Here is a 14,846-nt window from a genome sequence, read left to right as displayed (position 1 = left end):
TAAGTCTGTGCAATATGCAATTTAAATAAAAGAGAAGAACAAATATGTGTGCCAGCCATGTTTTTATCCATTATATCAGTAAAAATTAATTTCTTACCTGTTACGTTTGTGCTTATTTATTTTCTCTACTATTTTATCTACATTTGAGTCTCTACACTTTTATTTCAGTAAAAGCCTTGAATATACAATTCCACATTTACCAGTATACAGACATTTTTTGTGTGTTTTTTTTAAGTTTCCAAACGTCTACTGAAATAAATTTTGAACGTGACCATTGCTTAAGATTTCATTGTTACCATGGGGAAGGCGGGATGGGATCCTTTCACACCGGATGTAGTTTTATCTTCATCCACACAGCTTCCGGGTTATAACACAGCGTATTAGCCACTTACATTTTCTTTTGAGCGAAGTCCTCGGCCAAGTTTATCTTGGAAAATGTCCCGAGGATCAAGTGCAGGATTTGATCGTCACATTACCATCTTCTCTCCTGAAGGAAGACTTTATCAAGTTGGTCAGTATTCGTATATTTTCAGACAAACGCGGGCATGTTTGCTTGTCAGCTAAATGCGCTGTCATGGTTCGGTTTGCTCCCTTCATAGCTGGTTGCTGTCGTTTTAATTACAATTATTTCGCTGTATTATCTTTAACAATATGCTTCTCATCGGTGTTTGCAATGTTTAGATTGGACAACTACGATATTTCAGAGAAAGTCACAAGATCATGCATGAACTAGCAGTTTAGCGCCGAGGTGGTGTGTGACTTGCTAACTTTTAGCTAGTCAGGTAACCACTGATTCATTGTTGTACTTTCGACAAAATAGAATGCTACACTAAAACTTGGTTGCTATCATACTTGAATGAACAATTCAAAAAAAAAAATCTGTTTAGTTTTGAGCTGCGTACACATGCGTTACTTCTTTGAAGAAAATTGAAAGTGAAAGCGTCACGATTTTGAAGGAAGAGTATAGTTCAGTGTAATTAAGTCAAAATCTTTGTTTTGTATTTTGATTTTGTTCTTTGATGCCAATACATGCTACATAACATCCTTATTTAGGCGGCTAGTTTCCACATGCATAATTTTTCCACACTTGATGATTTTTGACCATATATCACATCTTACCCATAAAAACAATTGACCCATAAACAAAACCATAGCTTTCACCCTCTCTCCCACTTATAGAATATGCTTTCAAGGCTATCAATCAAGGGGGACTCACATCAGTCGCAGTTCGTGGGAAGGACTGTGCAGTTGTTGTCACACAGAAAAAAGTACCGGTGAGTGGATATCAATGTATTTTTCTTGATTTATGTGTGTATATGGCGCAATTGCTGTAATGTGCAAATTATTATATTGGATATTAGGCCTGCAGCTATCGATTATTTTAATAGTCGGTTAATTGATGAACTAGTTAGTTCGAATAATCGAGTAATCTGATAAGGAACATAAAAAATTACAACACCAGAGCTGAAACTGAAACGGTATTAGGGCTGTCCCAAACGACTAATTTTCTCCCGATTAGTCAGCCGACTATTTTTGCGATTAGTCGACTTTTTTTTTTTTTAATTTAATAATGACATTTTTGTTGAAGCTTATTAATTCACAACAATATTTTGGAACGCCAAAATGTTTTACCAAAGTATAAATAAATAACATAAATAACAATAATAAATCGCAAAAAATGAGGTCAAATGCTACCGGCATTAACTAGTGCAAAAAAAAATGTAAACAGAAACACTGTGACTTCACCTTTTTAACAGGAGTCAAAACAATTCTCTTTTTGTGGTATGTCTACATTTTTCTAAATGTTAAAATGAATTGCAATGGGCCTCATGTCCCGGACAATCATTGTCAGAATACTTTGTGTGAGTTCAGATGCTCTTTCTGGTGTGCATTCTGCATTTTTTGGGGAGGGGAAAAACTGTTCAAATTTTGTTTGTTTTAACCTGAAAATAGATAAAGCAGAGGGCACACTGAAATATTACCACAATTATTTTGAATGAAAGGCACACAGTCATAGAAAAAAATAAATATACAGTGCCTTGCAAAAGTATTCGGCCCCCTTGAACCTTGCAACCTTTTGCCACATTTCAGGCTTCAAACATAAAGATATAAAATTTAAATTTTTTGTCAAGAATCAACAAGTGGGACACAATCAAGTAGTGGAACAAAATTTATTGGATAATTTAAAATTTTTTATCAAATAAAAAACTGAAAAGTGGGGCGTGCAATATTATTCGGCCCCCTTGCGTTAATACTTTGTAGCGCCACCTTTTGCTCCAATTACAGCTGCAAGTCGCTTGGGGTATGTTTCTATCAGTTTTGCACATCGAGAGACTGACATTCTTGCCCATTCTTCCTTGCAAAACAGCTCGAGCTCAATGAGGTTCGATGGAGAGTGTTTGTGAACAGCAGTCTTCGGCTCTTTCCACAGATTCTCGATTGGATTCAGGTCTGGACTTTGACTTGGCCATTCTAACACCTGGATACGTTTATTTTTTAACCATTCCATTGTAGATTTGGCTTTGTTTTGGATCATTGTCCTGTTGGAAGATAAATCTCCGTCCCAGTCTCAGGTCTTGTGCAGATACCAACAGGTTTTCTTCCAGAATGTTCCTGTATTTGGCTGCATCCATCTTCCCGTCAATTTTAACCATCTTCCCTGTCCCTGCTGAAGAAAAGCAGGCCCAAACCATGATGCTGCCACCACCATGTTTGACAGTGGGGATGGTGTGTTCAGGGTGATGAGCTGTGTTGCTTTTACGCCAAACATATCGTTTTGCATTGTGGCCAAAAAGTTCAATTTTGGTTTCATCTGACCAGAGCACCTTCTTCCACATGTTTGGTGTGTCTCCCAGGTGGCTTGTGGCAAACTTTAAACGAGACTTTTTATGGATATCTTTGAGAAATGGCTTTCTTCTTGCCACTCTTCCATAAAGGCCAGATTTGTGCAGTGTACGACTGATTGTTGTCCTATGGACAGACTCTCCCACCTCAGCTGTAGATCTCTGCAGTTCATCCAGAGTGATCATGGGCCTCTTGGCTGCATCTCTGATCAGTTTTCTCCTTGTTTGAGAAGAAAGTTTGGAAGGACGGCCGGGTCTTGGTAGATTTGCAGTGGTCTGATGCTCCTTCCATTTCAATATGATGGCTTGCACAGTGCTCCTTGAGATGTTTAAAGCTTGGCAAATCGTTTTTGTATCCAAATCCGGCTTTAAACTTCTCCACAACAGTATCTCGGACCTGCCTGGTGTGTTCCTTGGTTTTCATAATGCTCTCTGCACTTTAAACAGAACCTTGAGACTATCACAGAGCAGGTGCATTTATACGGAGACTTGATTACACACACGTGGATTCTATTTATCATCATCGGTCATTTAGGACAACATTGGATCATTCAGAGATCCTCACTGAACTTCTGGAGTGAGTTTGCTGCACTGAAAGTAAAGGGGCCGAATAATATTGCACACCCCACTTTTCAGTTTTTTATTTGTTAAAAAAGTTTAAATTATCCAATAAATGTTGTTCCACTTCACGATTGTGTCCCACTTGTTGTTGATTCTTGACAAAAAAATAAAATTTCATATCTTTATGTTTGAAGCCTGAAATGTGGCGAAAGGTTGCAAGATTCAAGGGGGTCGAATACTTTTGAAAGGCACTGTATAGTATTAATTTTATAGTATACTACTCTATGTACAGGGGTGCACATATTTTTTTTGCCCAGGTTCTCAGAGGAGGACCTGGAGATGTGACTTGGTCCTCATTGAGCTTGAGAGCCGACCCACCTGATGCGATAAAATTATGACAAGCTTTAGAGCCAATTACCTACAATTAACGCTTGATTAACATCAACTGGCACAAAAAAAGTGCCATTACTTTGAAGTGAAATGTAAAGAAATAAACATAAAATCACTAATTCAAAATAAAGGGCATTCATATGCGGCTCCCACATTAACTCCAAGCCTTTGTAAAAGTGGGATGTCCTCCTCATAAGAGCTCATTGAACGTGCATGTTTAGCTTTGTGAAATGCGAGCAAAAACACGTTTGTCAGTGCATGGCGCTGTTCTTCAATAACTTTTTTCCGCCACTTGTCCATAGGGCGAGTGGGGTCCTGTGTGACATCGATAGTTTGCTTAATTGCCAAATGCTGTTTTTTTTCGTGCTATTCAAAGTTTGGATGGCTAAAATTCTTTGACTCTACATAAAATGCGCAGCTCTTATTAACGACATTGGGATTCTCCCGGCAAATGTTGCACCACATTTCCGTGCGAGCAACATTTGCTTCTAGCCATGGTACCTCCTGCAGCCACTTTTCAGCAAAAGTCCTTTCCCGGTAGCTCCAGTGACATCTCTGTCGTCTGTCTGTCTTTTGACGGGAGCAGGGGAACACGGAAATAATTACTCAGTGGGGCCTGCCTCTTTGACATTTTGAGAAGTGATTTTCTCGTGTCCGCCGCAAATACAGTGGTCAGCCATCGGTACGCAAAAGCGTATGGAACCCGTTGAGGGCCAGCGCGTTTGTCTGCGTCCAGTGCGCATGCGCGCATGCGGACCACTTTTGTGCACCCCTGTCTATGTATATACGTAATAATACTTTATAATATAAAGTAACTAACATTAGTACAGTCATGGATTATAGTAAGCAGGCCAGTGCTGTGTTTCCATATATATTTTAATTATAGTATGTATATACAGGATATATATATATTTGTCCGCCCAAGTGGGAGCTTCCATGAGCCTAATATATGCAATCTGCATGCCGTGCACAGAGATGTCGAGATCTACAGCTTTCGGGAGCAGCAGCAGAGTAGATTACGCCGCACATAAATGCAACTTCAATTAAAAAAAATTGTTAGAAAGTTGTATGGATTTACAATCAGCTAGCTTGTTGTTTCTTGTTGTCTTCCAAAATGACACCTGGGTGACGGCGCTTCAAGTGTTCGTTCATAGTTGACGTGCTACCGTGGTATGCGAGCTCAGCTTGGCAAAGAGCACACACAGTGGCACCCTCCATATTTTCTTTGCTCTGGCCATTCTGGTCCGCTTTTTTGGCTTTATGCCGCTTTCACCGCTTGCATCGCGAGCGCCCGCCATTCTAAACGTTATCCGCATTTAATTTCTTTTTTAACCCGTCATTACCCGTCGACGGTATGTTTTGCCTGTCGACGCATTTACGTTATCGATGATGTCGACGAGTCGGGACAGCTCTAAACGGTATAAAACCTTTTTTTTTTTTTTTAAATGAGGATCTAAGTAGTGCTGCAACGATTAATCGACTAACTCGAATAATTCAATTAGAAAAAGATTTGAATTCAATTTTGGTCCTTCGAGTATTCGTTTAATTAAATTTCCGTTGTAATGGTGTGTTTTAAAACTGTTTGCATTTAGTTTTATTGATTTGGGTGAATACACTGCCCTCTAATTAATCGATTAACTAGAGTAATTCGATTAGGAAAAAAAGATTCGAAGTAATTGTTGCTGTCTCAAGTATTCGTTTAATTAAAAAGGCGTTGTAATGGTTTGTTTTGGAAGGGTTTGCACTTAGTTTTATTGATTTGGGTGGATACTCTGCCCTCTAGTGGCAACAATTAATATACCTCATTTCACATGGCTTAATCCAGCTGCTCCCTTTTAAGACCAACATAAGCTAAATTGTTTTTTAGCTAATATTTTTTAATGCATTCGTAATCTAGTTAATTGGTATATTTAGCCTTTTTTTGTGGCAGTATGTGTTTGAACCATTTGTTAAGAGCGTAAAGAAAGTTAGCATTTTTTAGCATTTAAGCTAGCTGACTTAGATCCTCATTTTTTTTTTCAATACCGTTTGAGGCTCAGCTCAGGAATTTAAATTTTTTGTGTTCCTTATCCGATTACGCGATTATTCGATCTAACTAGTTCAGCAATTAATCGACTACTAAAATAATCGACAGCTGCAGCCCTACATCTAAGTACAACAAAAGAACAATTGGCTAACTTACATAGCAAAAGTCCGCTAGCTTAAATGCTATAAAATGCAAACTTTTTTTTGGACAATATTCTTCACAAATTGTTCACATATTCCCCCCAAAAACGGCTAAATATACCAATAAATTAGATTATGAGTGCATTAAAAATATTAGCTTAAAAAAACGTAGCTTATGTTGGTCTTAACAGGGAGCAGCTGGATTCAGCCTTGTGAAACAAGTTATATTTTTTTTGTCACTCGAAGGCAGTGTATCCACCCAAATCAATAAAACTAAGTGCAAACCCTTCCAAAACAAACTATTACAATGCCTTTTTAATTAAACGAATACTTGTAGCAGCAAAATTTAATGTGAATCTTTTTTTCTAATTGAATTACTCTAGTTAATCGATTTATCATTGCAGCACTACTGGATATTGTTAATATTTGCGGAAAAGCCCAGGTGCGTCTCTTGCACCTTTTGCACACTTGGCCTTGATGCCGTTGTGTGCAGTAGAATAGAATAGAATAGAATAGAATAGAATAGAATAGAATGCTTTTCTAAGTGAACATAGAATGATTTTTTTTTATTCATCAAATACTTTATATTTGATCATCATTCAATGGCAACATTTTCTTTCTTTCAACAGGACAAACTCCTTGATTCCGCCACAGTGACTCACCTCTTCAGGATAACAAATAACATTGGATGTGTAATGTCAGGAATGACAGGTAAACTAAGGGAAGCCTTTTCACATTTCATATTCCTGTTTTGTGGTAGGACCAAAAAAAAAAAAAAAAAAACCCATCAAAAGAAAGGTTTAGTGAATAAAAAGTCATAATAGGGTCAGTAAGCATTGGTGGAGGAGAGTTTGCTGCTTAGGTTATGGAATTCCATAAGTGAGTAAAAACAAAATACATCAGAACCTGTTGAATATGACCAGATGATGTGTATAAATAAACTTCTTTATATCAGCTACCCAGTTTTCGCTTCATCAAAAAAATTACACCTTGTTTCACAAATTTTGTTCCCATTTTCTAATTGGTATTGCCTAGTTATTCCCAAAAAGTTTGGGTTTTGGGGTCACGACTTCTAAACTTCTAAAAAATTCTATTTTCCACTTTTCTTTACTGTTGTACTTTCTGATGCTTTCATATAAATATGTACATTTTTCACCTCAGTGTATAGACTTAGTTTGATCTGAAACCCGAAAAAATGAAATTTCACAAATATTTTCTGCATAACTAAGACGTAAAATCGGAAATTTTGAATATAGCATTAGCGTCTAATTTATCTTTTTTTTTTTTTTAGACTTGGCGCATTTTGTATTCCTGGTTTTGTGGTTCATTCTTATGATATACTGCCTAGAATGTTTGTGTTCCCAATTTTCTGTTCATTTTTGTCTGTTAATTCCTAACTTCACTACCTTTATGCAGCTGCGGCAACACCCCCAAATTGTTGATAATTGAAAATTTATCAATTAAAGAGGAGTGTTGCCTTTCCATGTGAGAAGCAATTATTTGAGACTAACAACTTTTCAAATAACTCCGACAGCTGACAGTCGATCCCAAGTTCAGCGCGCTCGCTATGAAGCAGCTAACTGGCAATACAAATACGGCTATGAGATCCCTGTGGACATGCTGTGTAAGAGAATTGCAGACATCTCCCAAGTCTACACGCAGAACGCTGAGATGCGACCACTGGGCTGTTGTAAGTATATATTACAATAATGGATGAATTTGTAATTAGACATCAACGTTTGTTAAATTCAGATTGGTTTCACAAATTACTTCACTTGATCAATCCCCAAATGGGTCAGTTATTTTTGCTAATCTAAAGTGTTAAATTGTCTCTTCCCTTTTGATGACGACGACCACTACTACCATGCAGCTTAAGCAATATTGTTTTAATATTTAGCATTATGACCCCAATAAAATAACAAAGATATAGACCTCTAATGTCAGGCAGTCACATTCAATTTCTGTTTAAATATTAAAGCAAATATAGAATAACTCAACCAATCAAATTTTCAGTTGTCAAAAACCACGCTAGCATTATGGCGTGCTACTAACTAAATATACATCCTGAGATGAGATGTAATAAAAGACATTAGCTTTGCAACAGGAGAAGACTTGAAGCCCAGCCCAAATAGAACAAAAGATGAACATGCAGATGATAAGGTGTATTGTAGCACACACTAAAGAAACCCCTCAGGAGGCTTCCTGGAGATTGCTGCTGAATAGCTAGAACATCAGTTGTCATGTTCTACCCGCAGGTATGATTGTGATCGGCATAGACGAGGAATGTGGGCCCCAGGTCTACAAATGTGACCCAGCAGGCTACTACTGCGGCTTCAAAGCCACTGCTGCTGGGGTGAAGCAGACAGAAGCCACTAGCTTCCTGGAGAAGAAGGTGAAAAAGAAATTGGACTGGACCTTCGAACAAACTATTGAGGTTTGTGATGCAAAAGTGGCTTTCATAATTTCTTGTAACCATTGGAAATGTCCATCTTCTCACAAATACTTGGGTTATTGTATAGATTATTTTAACTTTATGAGTCTAATGTTCTACCTCTGCCCACCTCCATGAGTCTAATGTTCTACCTCTGCCCACCTCCACTGATCTAGACGGCTATCTCTTGTCTTTCAACTGTCCTATCCATTGACTTCAAGCCCTCAGAGCTTGAGGTGGGTGTGGTCACAACGCAAGACCATAAATTCAGGTAAAGATTGCTCAATGTTTTTCCTTCAAACCGAATGAAAAGTAGTATTCCTATGGAAATAAGATTTATTAATGAGTATTTCTTATCGGGGACAGGTGGGTGTAGGTTGAAAGTGAGTACGCATTATATCGAACGGATGTCGTGATTTATTCCTTTATGTGTAATTTACATTGTACAGTGGTACCTCTACATACGAATTTAATTCGTTCCAGGACCTTGTTTGTAAGTCGAAATGGTCGTATGTCGAGCAGGATTTTCCCATAGGAATACATTATAATTCTATTAATTCGTTCCAAAGCCTAAAAACATACACTAAATTCTTAATAAATACTGCTGGCACTGTTACAAATGGCAATTAAACATAGAAAAACAAATAAGTTATAAATAAATAAGTCAGAATAATATAATAATAAGAAGAATAATTAATAATTATTCCTGTAAATAATGTAACGAATTGGATTCTAATATGGCGGACACTTTTTACTGTCCCTGAACGCACCGCGAAGCTGACGTCATAGTGAGATAGGTCGGTGCGGTAGAGATAATACTTTCGTTTTCTTGAGAGCAGTCAACTGCTTAAGACAATGGGCGTTTTGTGTTGGATAAGTTCTTAAATAAATGATAAAAACGTGACGAAGCTGGCGATTTCCTTGGCAATGTTACCACAATAATAATTGTCACCTTAACTTATAAATAGTGGCGAACGGTGGTCGGAAGAGGACCATGGAGCTGTATTGTTGAGCCAGTTCAGGGACGCGCACCCCAAGCTCATATTTTTCTATAACTTGCATCTTCATTTCAAAGGTAAGCATTACTTTTTTCCTTGTTTCTCCAACTGTATCAACTTTTTTTGAAAACTGTGTTGATTTCTCACACAAGAAAATCCACCGTGCGTTCGTTTGCAGTGCTGTCATGTCGTCGTATTTCGAGCAACTCGTCGGATGTAGAAACAAATGGCGGCTCAAATTTTACGTCGGATGTCGAAAAGATCGTGTGTCGAAGTGATCGTATGTAGAGGTACCACTGTATTTGAAAATGTGACAACAAAACGCAAACATAATACACACACGAAACATGTAGTGTATTAGTGGTGTCGTGATACCTGGCGTTAAAGCCATTTGCATAAAAACTCAAAGTAATTTTCACAAAAGTCACAGTGACAAAAAAAGGCAAACAGAACATCCGTGTGCAAGGGGCTAACCAGGGTTCAGCACCCCAAAATGTTGAAAGAGCCATACTGGAGCAAAAAACAAAAATGTCTGGAGCCACAAAAATTTAAAGCCCTATATAAGCTTTATAATGAAGGCAATGTATTCTGTATGTCTGTATTGTATATTAGCCTAGTATCAGAATGACTAAATTAGCTACAAATACATAATGAGCCTTCATGATTGCGGTAATTTCCACACTATAAAGTCCACCTGAAAGCCTCACCAAAAGCAGACAGTGCGCCTTATAATTCGATTCACCTTATATTTATAGATCAATATTGGTTAATCATGGCATGATATTCCATTTAGCTCAGCTCCATCTTGTGGATGCATAACGCAACACCAGCCACTACTACTACTACTACTACTACTACTGCGCCTTATAATGCAATGCGCCTTATACATGAAAACGGTTTTAAAATACGCCATTCACTGAAGGTGCCCTATACTCCGATGCACCTATATTCCGGAAAATACGGTAAATGTGTATTTTCCCTGCAGTTTAACTTCATTACAATATTAACAAAATAGAAGAACATTTGTGTCATGTTTGTCCTCCTACAGAAACCATATTAAACCAAAAATTTAAGTTTAAAAACGCTCTAAGGAGCCATTAGAGCAGCGCTGCAGAGCCTGATGTGGCTCTAGAGCCGCGAGTTGCTGACCCCTGGGCTAACGTCACCAACTTCTTTCTTCTTTCAGGATTCTCACTGAAGCTGAAGTGGATACTCACTTGATGTCTTTGGCAGAGCGGGACTGAGCAACAAGAGAATGTTGTCTTCTGTTTGAATTTAATTAGAGCATGATGCGATATGCCGTTTTCACATGAACCCTTGATTTCTCATTTCTCCCACTGAAACATTCAACAATAAAAAAAGGTTTTGGAGTAAAAATAAGTGTATTTTTATCCTAACAAATTGCATGCAAATTGTATGCATTTAGTTGAAAGCACGAGTTTAAAGACACTCATGTAATTATATCCTGTTTCATCAGTACTGCTTTCATGTGTCAAATTTAGAAGCTGTAAGGGGCTTTCAATGACACGATGAGCAGTTCACGACTCTGCTTCCTGTTGTAGCACTAAATGCACTAGAATCACATGACTCACTTAAGGGATGTAGAGAGATTTTTTTTTCTATCTGCCACAAGAGCAAATTTGACCTTATTTTTTCAATGTGCTACATGTGCACACTTACTGAGATCCAAGAATTTTTAACAATGATTTGTCATTGTATTGCATTTTATCATTCTGAGATCAGTTTGATTATTAACTTGTTCTGCTACATGAGATGCTTAGAAATTCCTAAAAATAATTTAAATGTAATAATGTCATTGCGTAGGCAGACTTCTGTTCACCTCTTGTATTGGCTGACACACATTTGTGGCTGTCTATATTGAATCCCAATTCTTTTTCACCAGATTGGCATTTTTTTGCTTTGCTTGTGAGAATCTCACACAATGGTTTTAGTACTATTTACAGTATTTTTCGAACTATAAGTCGCACCTGAGTATAATTCGCACCAGCCGTAAAATGCCCAACGAAAAGGGAAAAAACATATATGAGTCGCATTTTTGGGGGAAATTTACTTGATAAAATCCAACACATAGAACAGATATGTCATCTTGAAAGGCAATTTAAAATAAAAATACAATAGAGAACAACATACTGAATAAGTGTACAGTATGATGTTAAATGATGCATGGACAACGAAATGCAAACGTGGCCAGTAAGTTAACGTAACAACAACATAGTTATTCAGATAACTATAGCATAACAAGTTTACCAAACTATCAGTGTCGGTCTAAAACACCAAAAAAAATGTGAAATGATATAATAATGTGTTATTAATTTCACGCATAAGTTGCTCCGGACAATAAGTTGCACCCCCGGCCAACTATGGGAAAAAAAAAAAAAACTGCGACTTATAGTCCGAAAAATACGGTATGTATATTTGGGAAATAGCATCTTTGCATGATGTCTTCATCCACTCTTGATCAGAAGTTATGTCATGAGTTAGTCCATCCCGTTTCCACTAGTAAGCAAACAAAGCAATTTGATGACATCTGCCCCACCTATCTTTGAATCATAAATCAAAACTGGATAAATCCCCTCTCAGATGTCATGTTTTCCTAAATCAAGGAATCATCTTCGGAGCTCCCCTGTCATGTGGAATTAGATGTGAATTTAAAAGGAAGCAGATGAGTGTCTGGAAAAACCCGTAAAGTCCCATGCACATCTATATGACCGTGCTAATGTTAACAGCCCTGAGGACAATTCTAGGATGGGTAATGTGTACACTATTATTAAACTCAATTGTTCAAGAATCTACCGAAAACTGCAAATTAAAGGCTTCTGTTGTACCGGTTAATCAGGGTTATTCTGCGGCGGGGGGCGTATCAGATGACTAGTATATTTCTCTACTGTACTTTCCACAAAAGCTTCCTGGCCGTTGTGACTAAGCAAAATGTTCATAATTTCGTAAAATACATCTCCTCCTTCAAAAGTATGTCTTAAGTTCCGCGTGTTGCATTTAAGTGGTACGGGTGGAGTATTCAGTATGTTCTAAGTGTGCCGCCATGGGACTTTTTACAGTGTGACTCACACACGGTGACCTCGCCCCATACAAGGAAATCCCAGACCATTCCATGAAGTTGAATCGGATCATTTAGGACGATGTGTCTTTCAGAGTGTGGCTCATAATTCTCAGCCCTGTCAGTTCATGTGTAGTGACTAAATGTGGTTGTGTTCCAGTAAAAAGGACTCACAGGAGGGACGTGTAATTCATTCTTCATAGCTTTTTATTTTGCACATTTAATGTATAGTGTTTCATTTTACAACATATTTCCAGGTACAAAAATAATATCTCTGTATTTACAATTTATTACAAATGACCAGTCTGGTATATTCACATCATTTCATCCTTACACAGTTATACAGAGAGAACACATGGGACATTCATGGTCTTGCTGTGTGTTTTGGGCACAGAGTTCTCATTTCATCATCAAACTCGACCAGAGCACACCCAGTGTTCCTTCTTGCGATTCCCGGGCCAGCACCTTGTGGACATCCTGGGAAGGTTTTTGTCCTTTCTTTGGTTCCTGGTTCAGGGACCCGGTAGCAGCTCTTTTGACGCCAGCATTGGCGGGAAATTGTTGGACTCTACTTTCCAAACTTGATGTCATCGTATAACTGCAAAGGAGGAGCAATCATATTTACAATCTTGGTTCTTAACATAAAAATGTGTGCCATGATAGAATCACTGCTTTTTGGAGACTGACCTCATCTTCCGTAAAGTCCAAATCCTCCATATCGCTTTCATCTGATTCGCTTTCAGGCAAGGCCCTCAACTCCTGCGCAGTCTTCTCGTACAGCTGGCTTCGTATTTCTTCATTTTGCCTTCCATATGTGAGATGGTACGGTGTGAAACCGCCATAGTTGAGGCAATTAACGTCAGCACCGAGGTCAAGGAGGCGACGGACCAGCGCTGGGTTTTGGACATCCACAGCCAGATGGAGTGCCGTCTTGCCACTGCATTGTTCCTATTTCAAAATAAAATGAATTGCTACTTAGCGAATGCATTCCAAACTATCAGTTGCTGCAAACTCAATTTGCATTTTATGACATCTACCTGTGCATTGATGTCTGCACCTAGTCCGACGAGATTCTCCACTAATGAAATGTAACCGTGAAGCGATGCGACATGAAGACAGTTATGTCCTGGAAAGCAAGCATCAGTTAACAACCTAGTCTGACACAAAACTAGCTGTTTATAGTTTTCTAGGTGCACTTCTAAGCTTACCACTGTAGTTGGGGAAGGAGATGATGGAGCTGAGGTGGCGCTGACTTGTCTGGGTGATGACGCCGAAACAGGCGAGGGAGCCTTTCTTGCAGGCTATGTGCAACGCCGTGTTGCCAGAGTCGTCAGCCAGCCGCGGATCACAGCCTGCTTTCAGGAGTCGTTCCACCAACTGGGGCTGGTCTGTGATCACGGCGAGGTGGAGTGCCGTCTGCAGGAGTATTTAGTGATTGTTATTACACAGACTGAAAAACAGCCTTTTATGGCGTTTTTAAAAGATGGATGATAAGATTTGATAAGTACCTGTCTTTGGTTGTTCTGTACATTCAGGAAGGGGTGATTGTGGGACAGTTTGATCATCTGTTCGGCTTGGTCAGAGGCTTCATGAATGATGGCCAAGTGTAGAAGCCTGTCAGAAAAAGGGCGCTTTGTAAAAATCAACGTTTAAGAGGAAGCGGCTCCAGTGAAATTCAAAAAACAACGACTGAGCAACAGGAACGTTTCGCAAGAGTGGAGTTTTGTCGGGTTGTTTCCACCAGTTGTGGCTTGACACATCTGATGCTTTATCAGTTACTGGCACCAGGCCAGGGACTTTCCTGAGCACGGAGAGCTCAGTTTAAGCTCCGCCCATATTGCGCACTCAGCCAAAAGTAAACGCATACACGCAAACACTCTTTACCTTTAACATATTTTGTACAATCCTGAAAGTTTTCGTGCATTTATTAGTTGCATTTTTGCAAAAAACCGCTAATGCAATTCGTATTTTTTTTTCCTGTGTGTGTATTCACATTTCCGATTCAACTAACAATACCCGCGTTTGCAAAAGACTTCACGAAAATATTCGATGGAAAATGAAATCCACTTACGTGTCTCCGTCCTCGGTCACGACACTTCTCCAAGGCTCGTACTCGGGAATTACTGGGCGTACTTCGCTTACGCTCACACGCAAGTGATCCAAGTCGTTGACCAGCTCGTCTTCCTTCAACGATTCCAGACCACTGTCCAAGCGATCATCCTGGCAGGGCAACATTTTGCCGTGTTTGGGCCCCATGTGATCGAGGTCGTTATAATCCATGCGATCGCTATGAGATACTCCGTGGACGTCCATGTTGGCTGTCATGAAACAAGTACACGCGTACAGTCCAAGGGTCAGAAACAAGTGTAGCCCATAGGAGG

The 14,846-nt window shown here is 38.9% G+C and overlaps 2 protein-coding genes across 2 annotated transcripts; one reads left to right on the top strand and one right to left on the bottom strand.

Annotated features, from left to right (window-relative positions):
- Positions 1-339: 339 nt before the first annotated feature.
- LOC130907482 (proteasome subunit alpha type-6) lies at positions 340-10,784 on the top strand. The gene is made up of 7 exons (XM_057822627.1): positions 340-511; positions 1,180-1,274; positions 6,590-6,671; positions 7,495-7,650; positions 8,216-8,394; positions 8,568-8,662; positions 10,576-10,784. The coding sequence occupies exons 1-7, from the start codon at positions 436-438 to the stop codon at positions 10,631-10,633; spliced, it is 741 nt and encodes a 246-aa protein (XP_057678610.1). The 5' UTR covers positions 340-435; the 3' UTR covers positions 10,634-10,784.
- A 1,870-nt stretch (positions 10,785-12,654) lies between these two features.
- On the bottom strand, positions 12,655-14,846 carry LOC130907481 (NF-kappa-B inhibitor alpha-like). The gene is made up of 6 exons (XM_057822626.1): positions 14,537-14,846; positions 13,974-14,079; positions 13,674-13,881; positions 13,503-13,591; positions 13,153-13,413; positions 12,655-13,063 (listed from the first exon to the last, which is right to left on the bottom strand). Exons 1-6 carry the CDS (start codon positions 14,788-14,790, stop codon positions 13,034-13,036), a joined length of 948 nt encoding a protein of 315 aa, XP_057678609.1. The 5' UTR covers positions 14,791-14,846; the 3' UTR covers positions 12,655-13,033.

This window comes from Corythoichthys intestinalis, chromosome 19 (genome assembly GCF_030265065.1).
Source record: "Corythoichthys intestinalis isolate RoL2023-P3 chromosome 19, ASM3026506v1, whole genome shotgun sequence".
Taxonomy (NCBI): Eukaryota; Metazoa; Chordata; class Actinopteri; order Syngnathiformes; family Syngnathidae; genus Corythoichthys; species Corythoichthys intestinalis.
The sequence above is the reverse complement of the archived record's forward strand: the minus strand, read 5'-3'. Positions and strand labels throughout refer to the sequence as shown.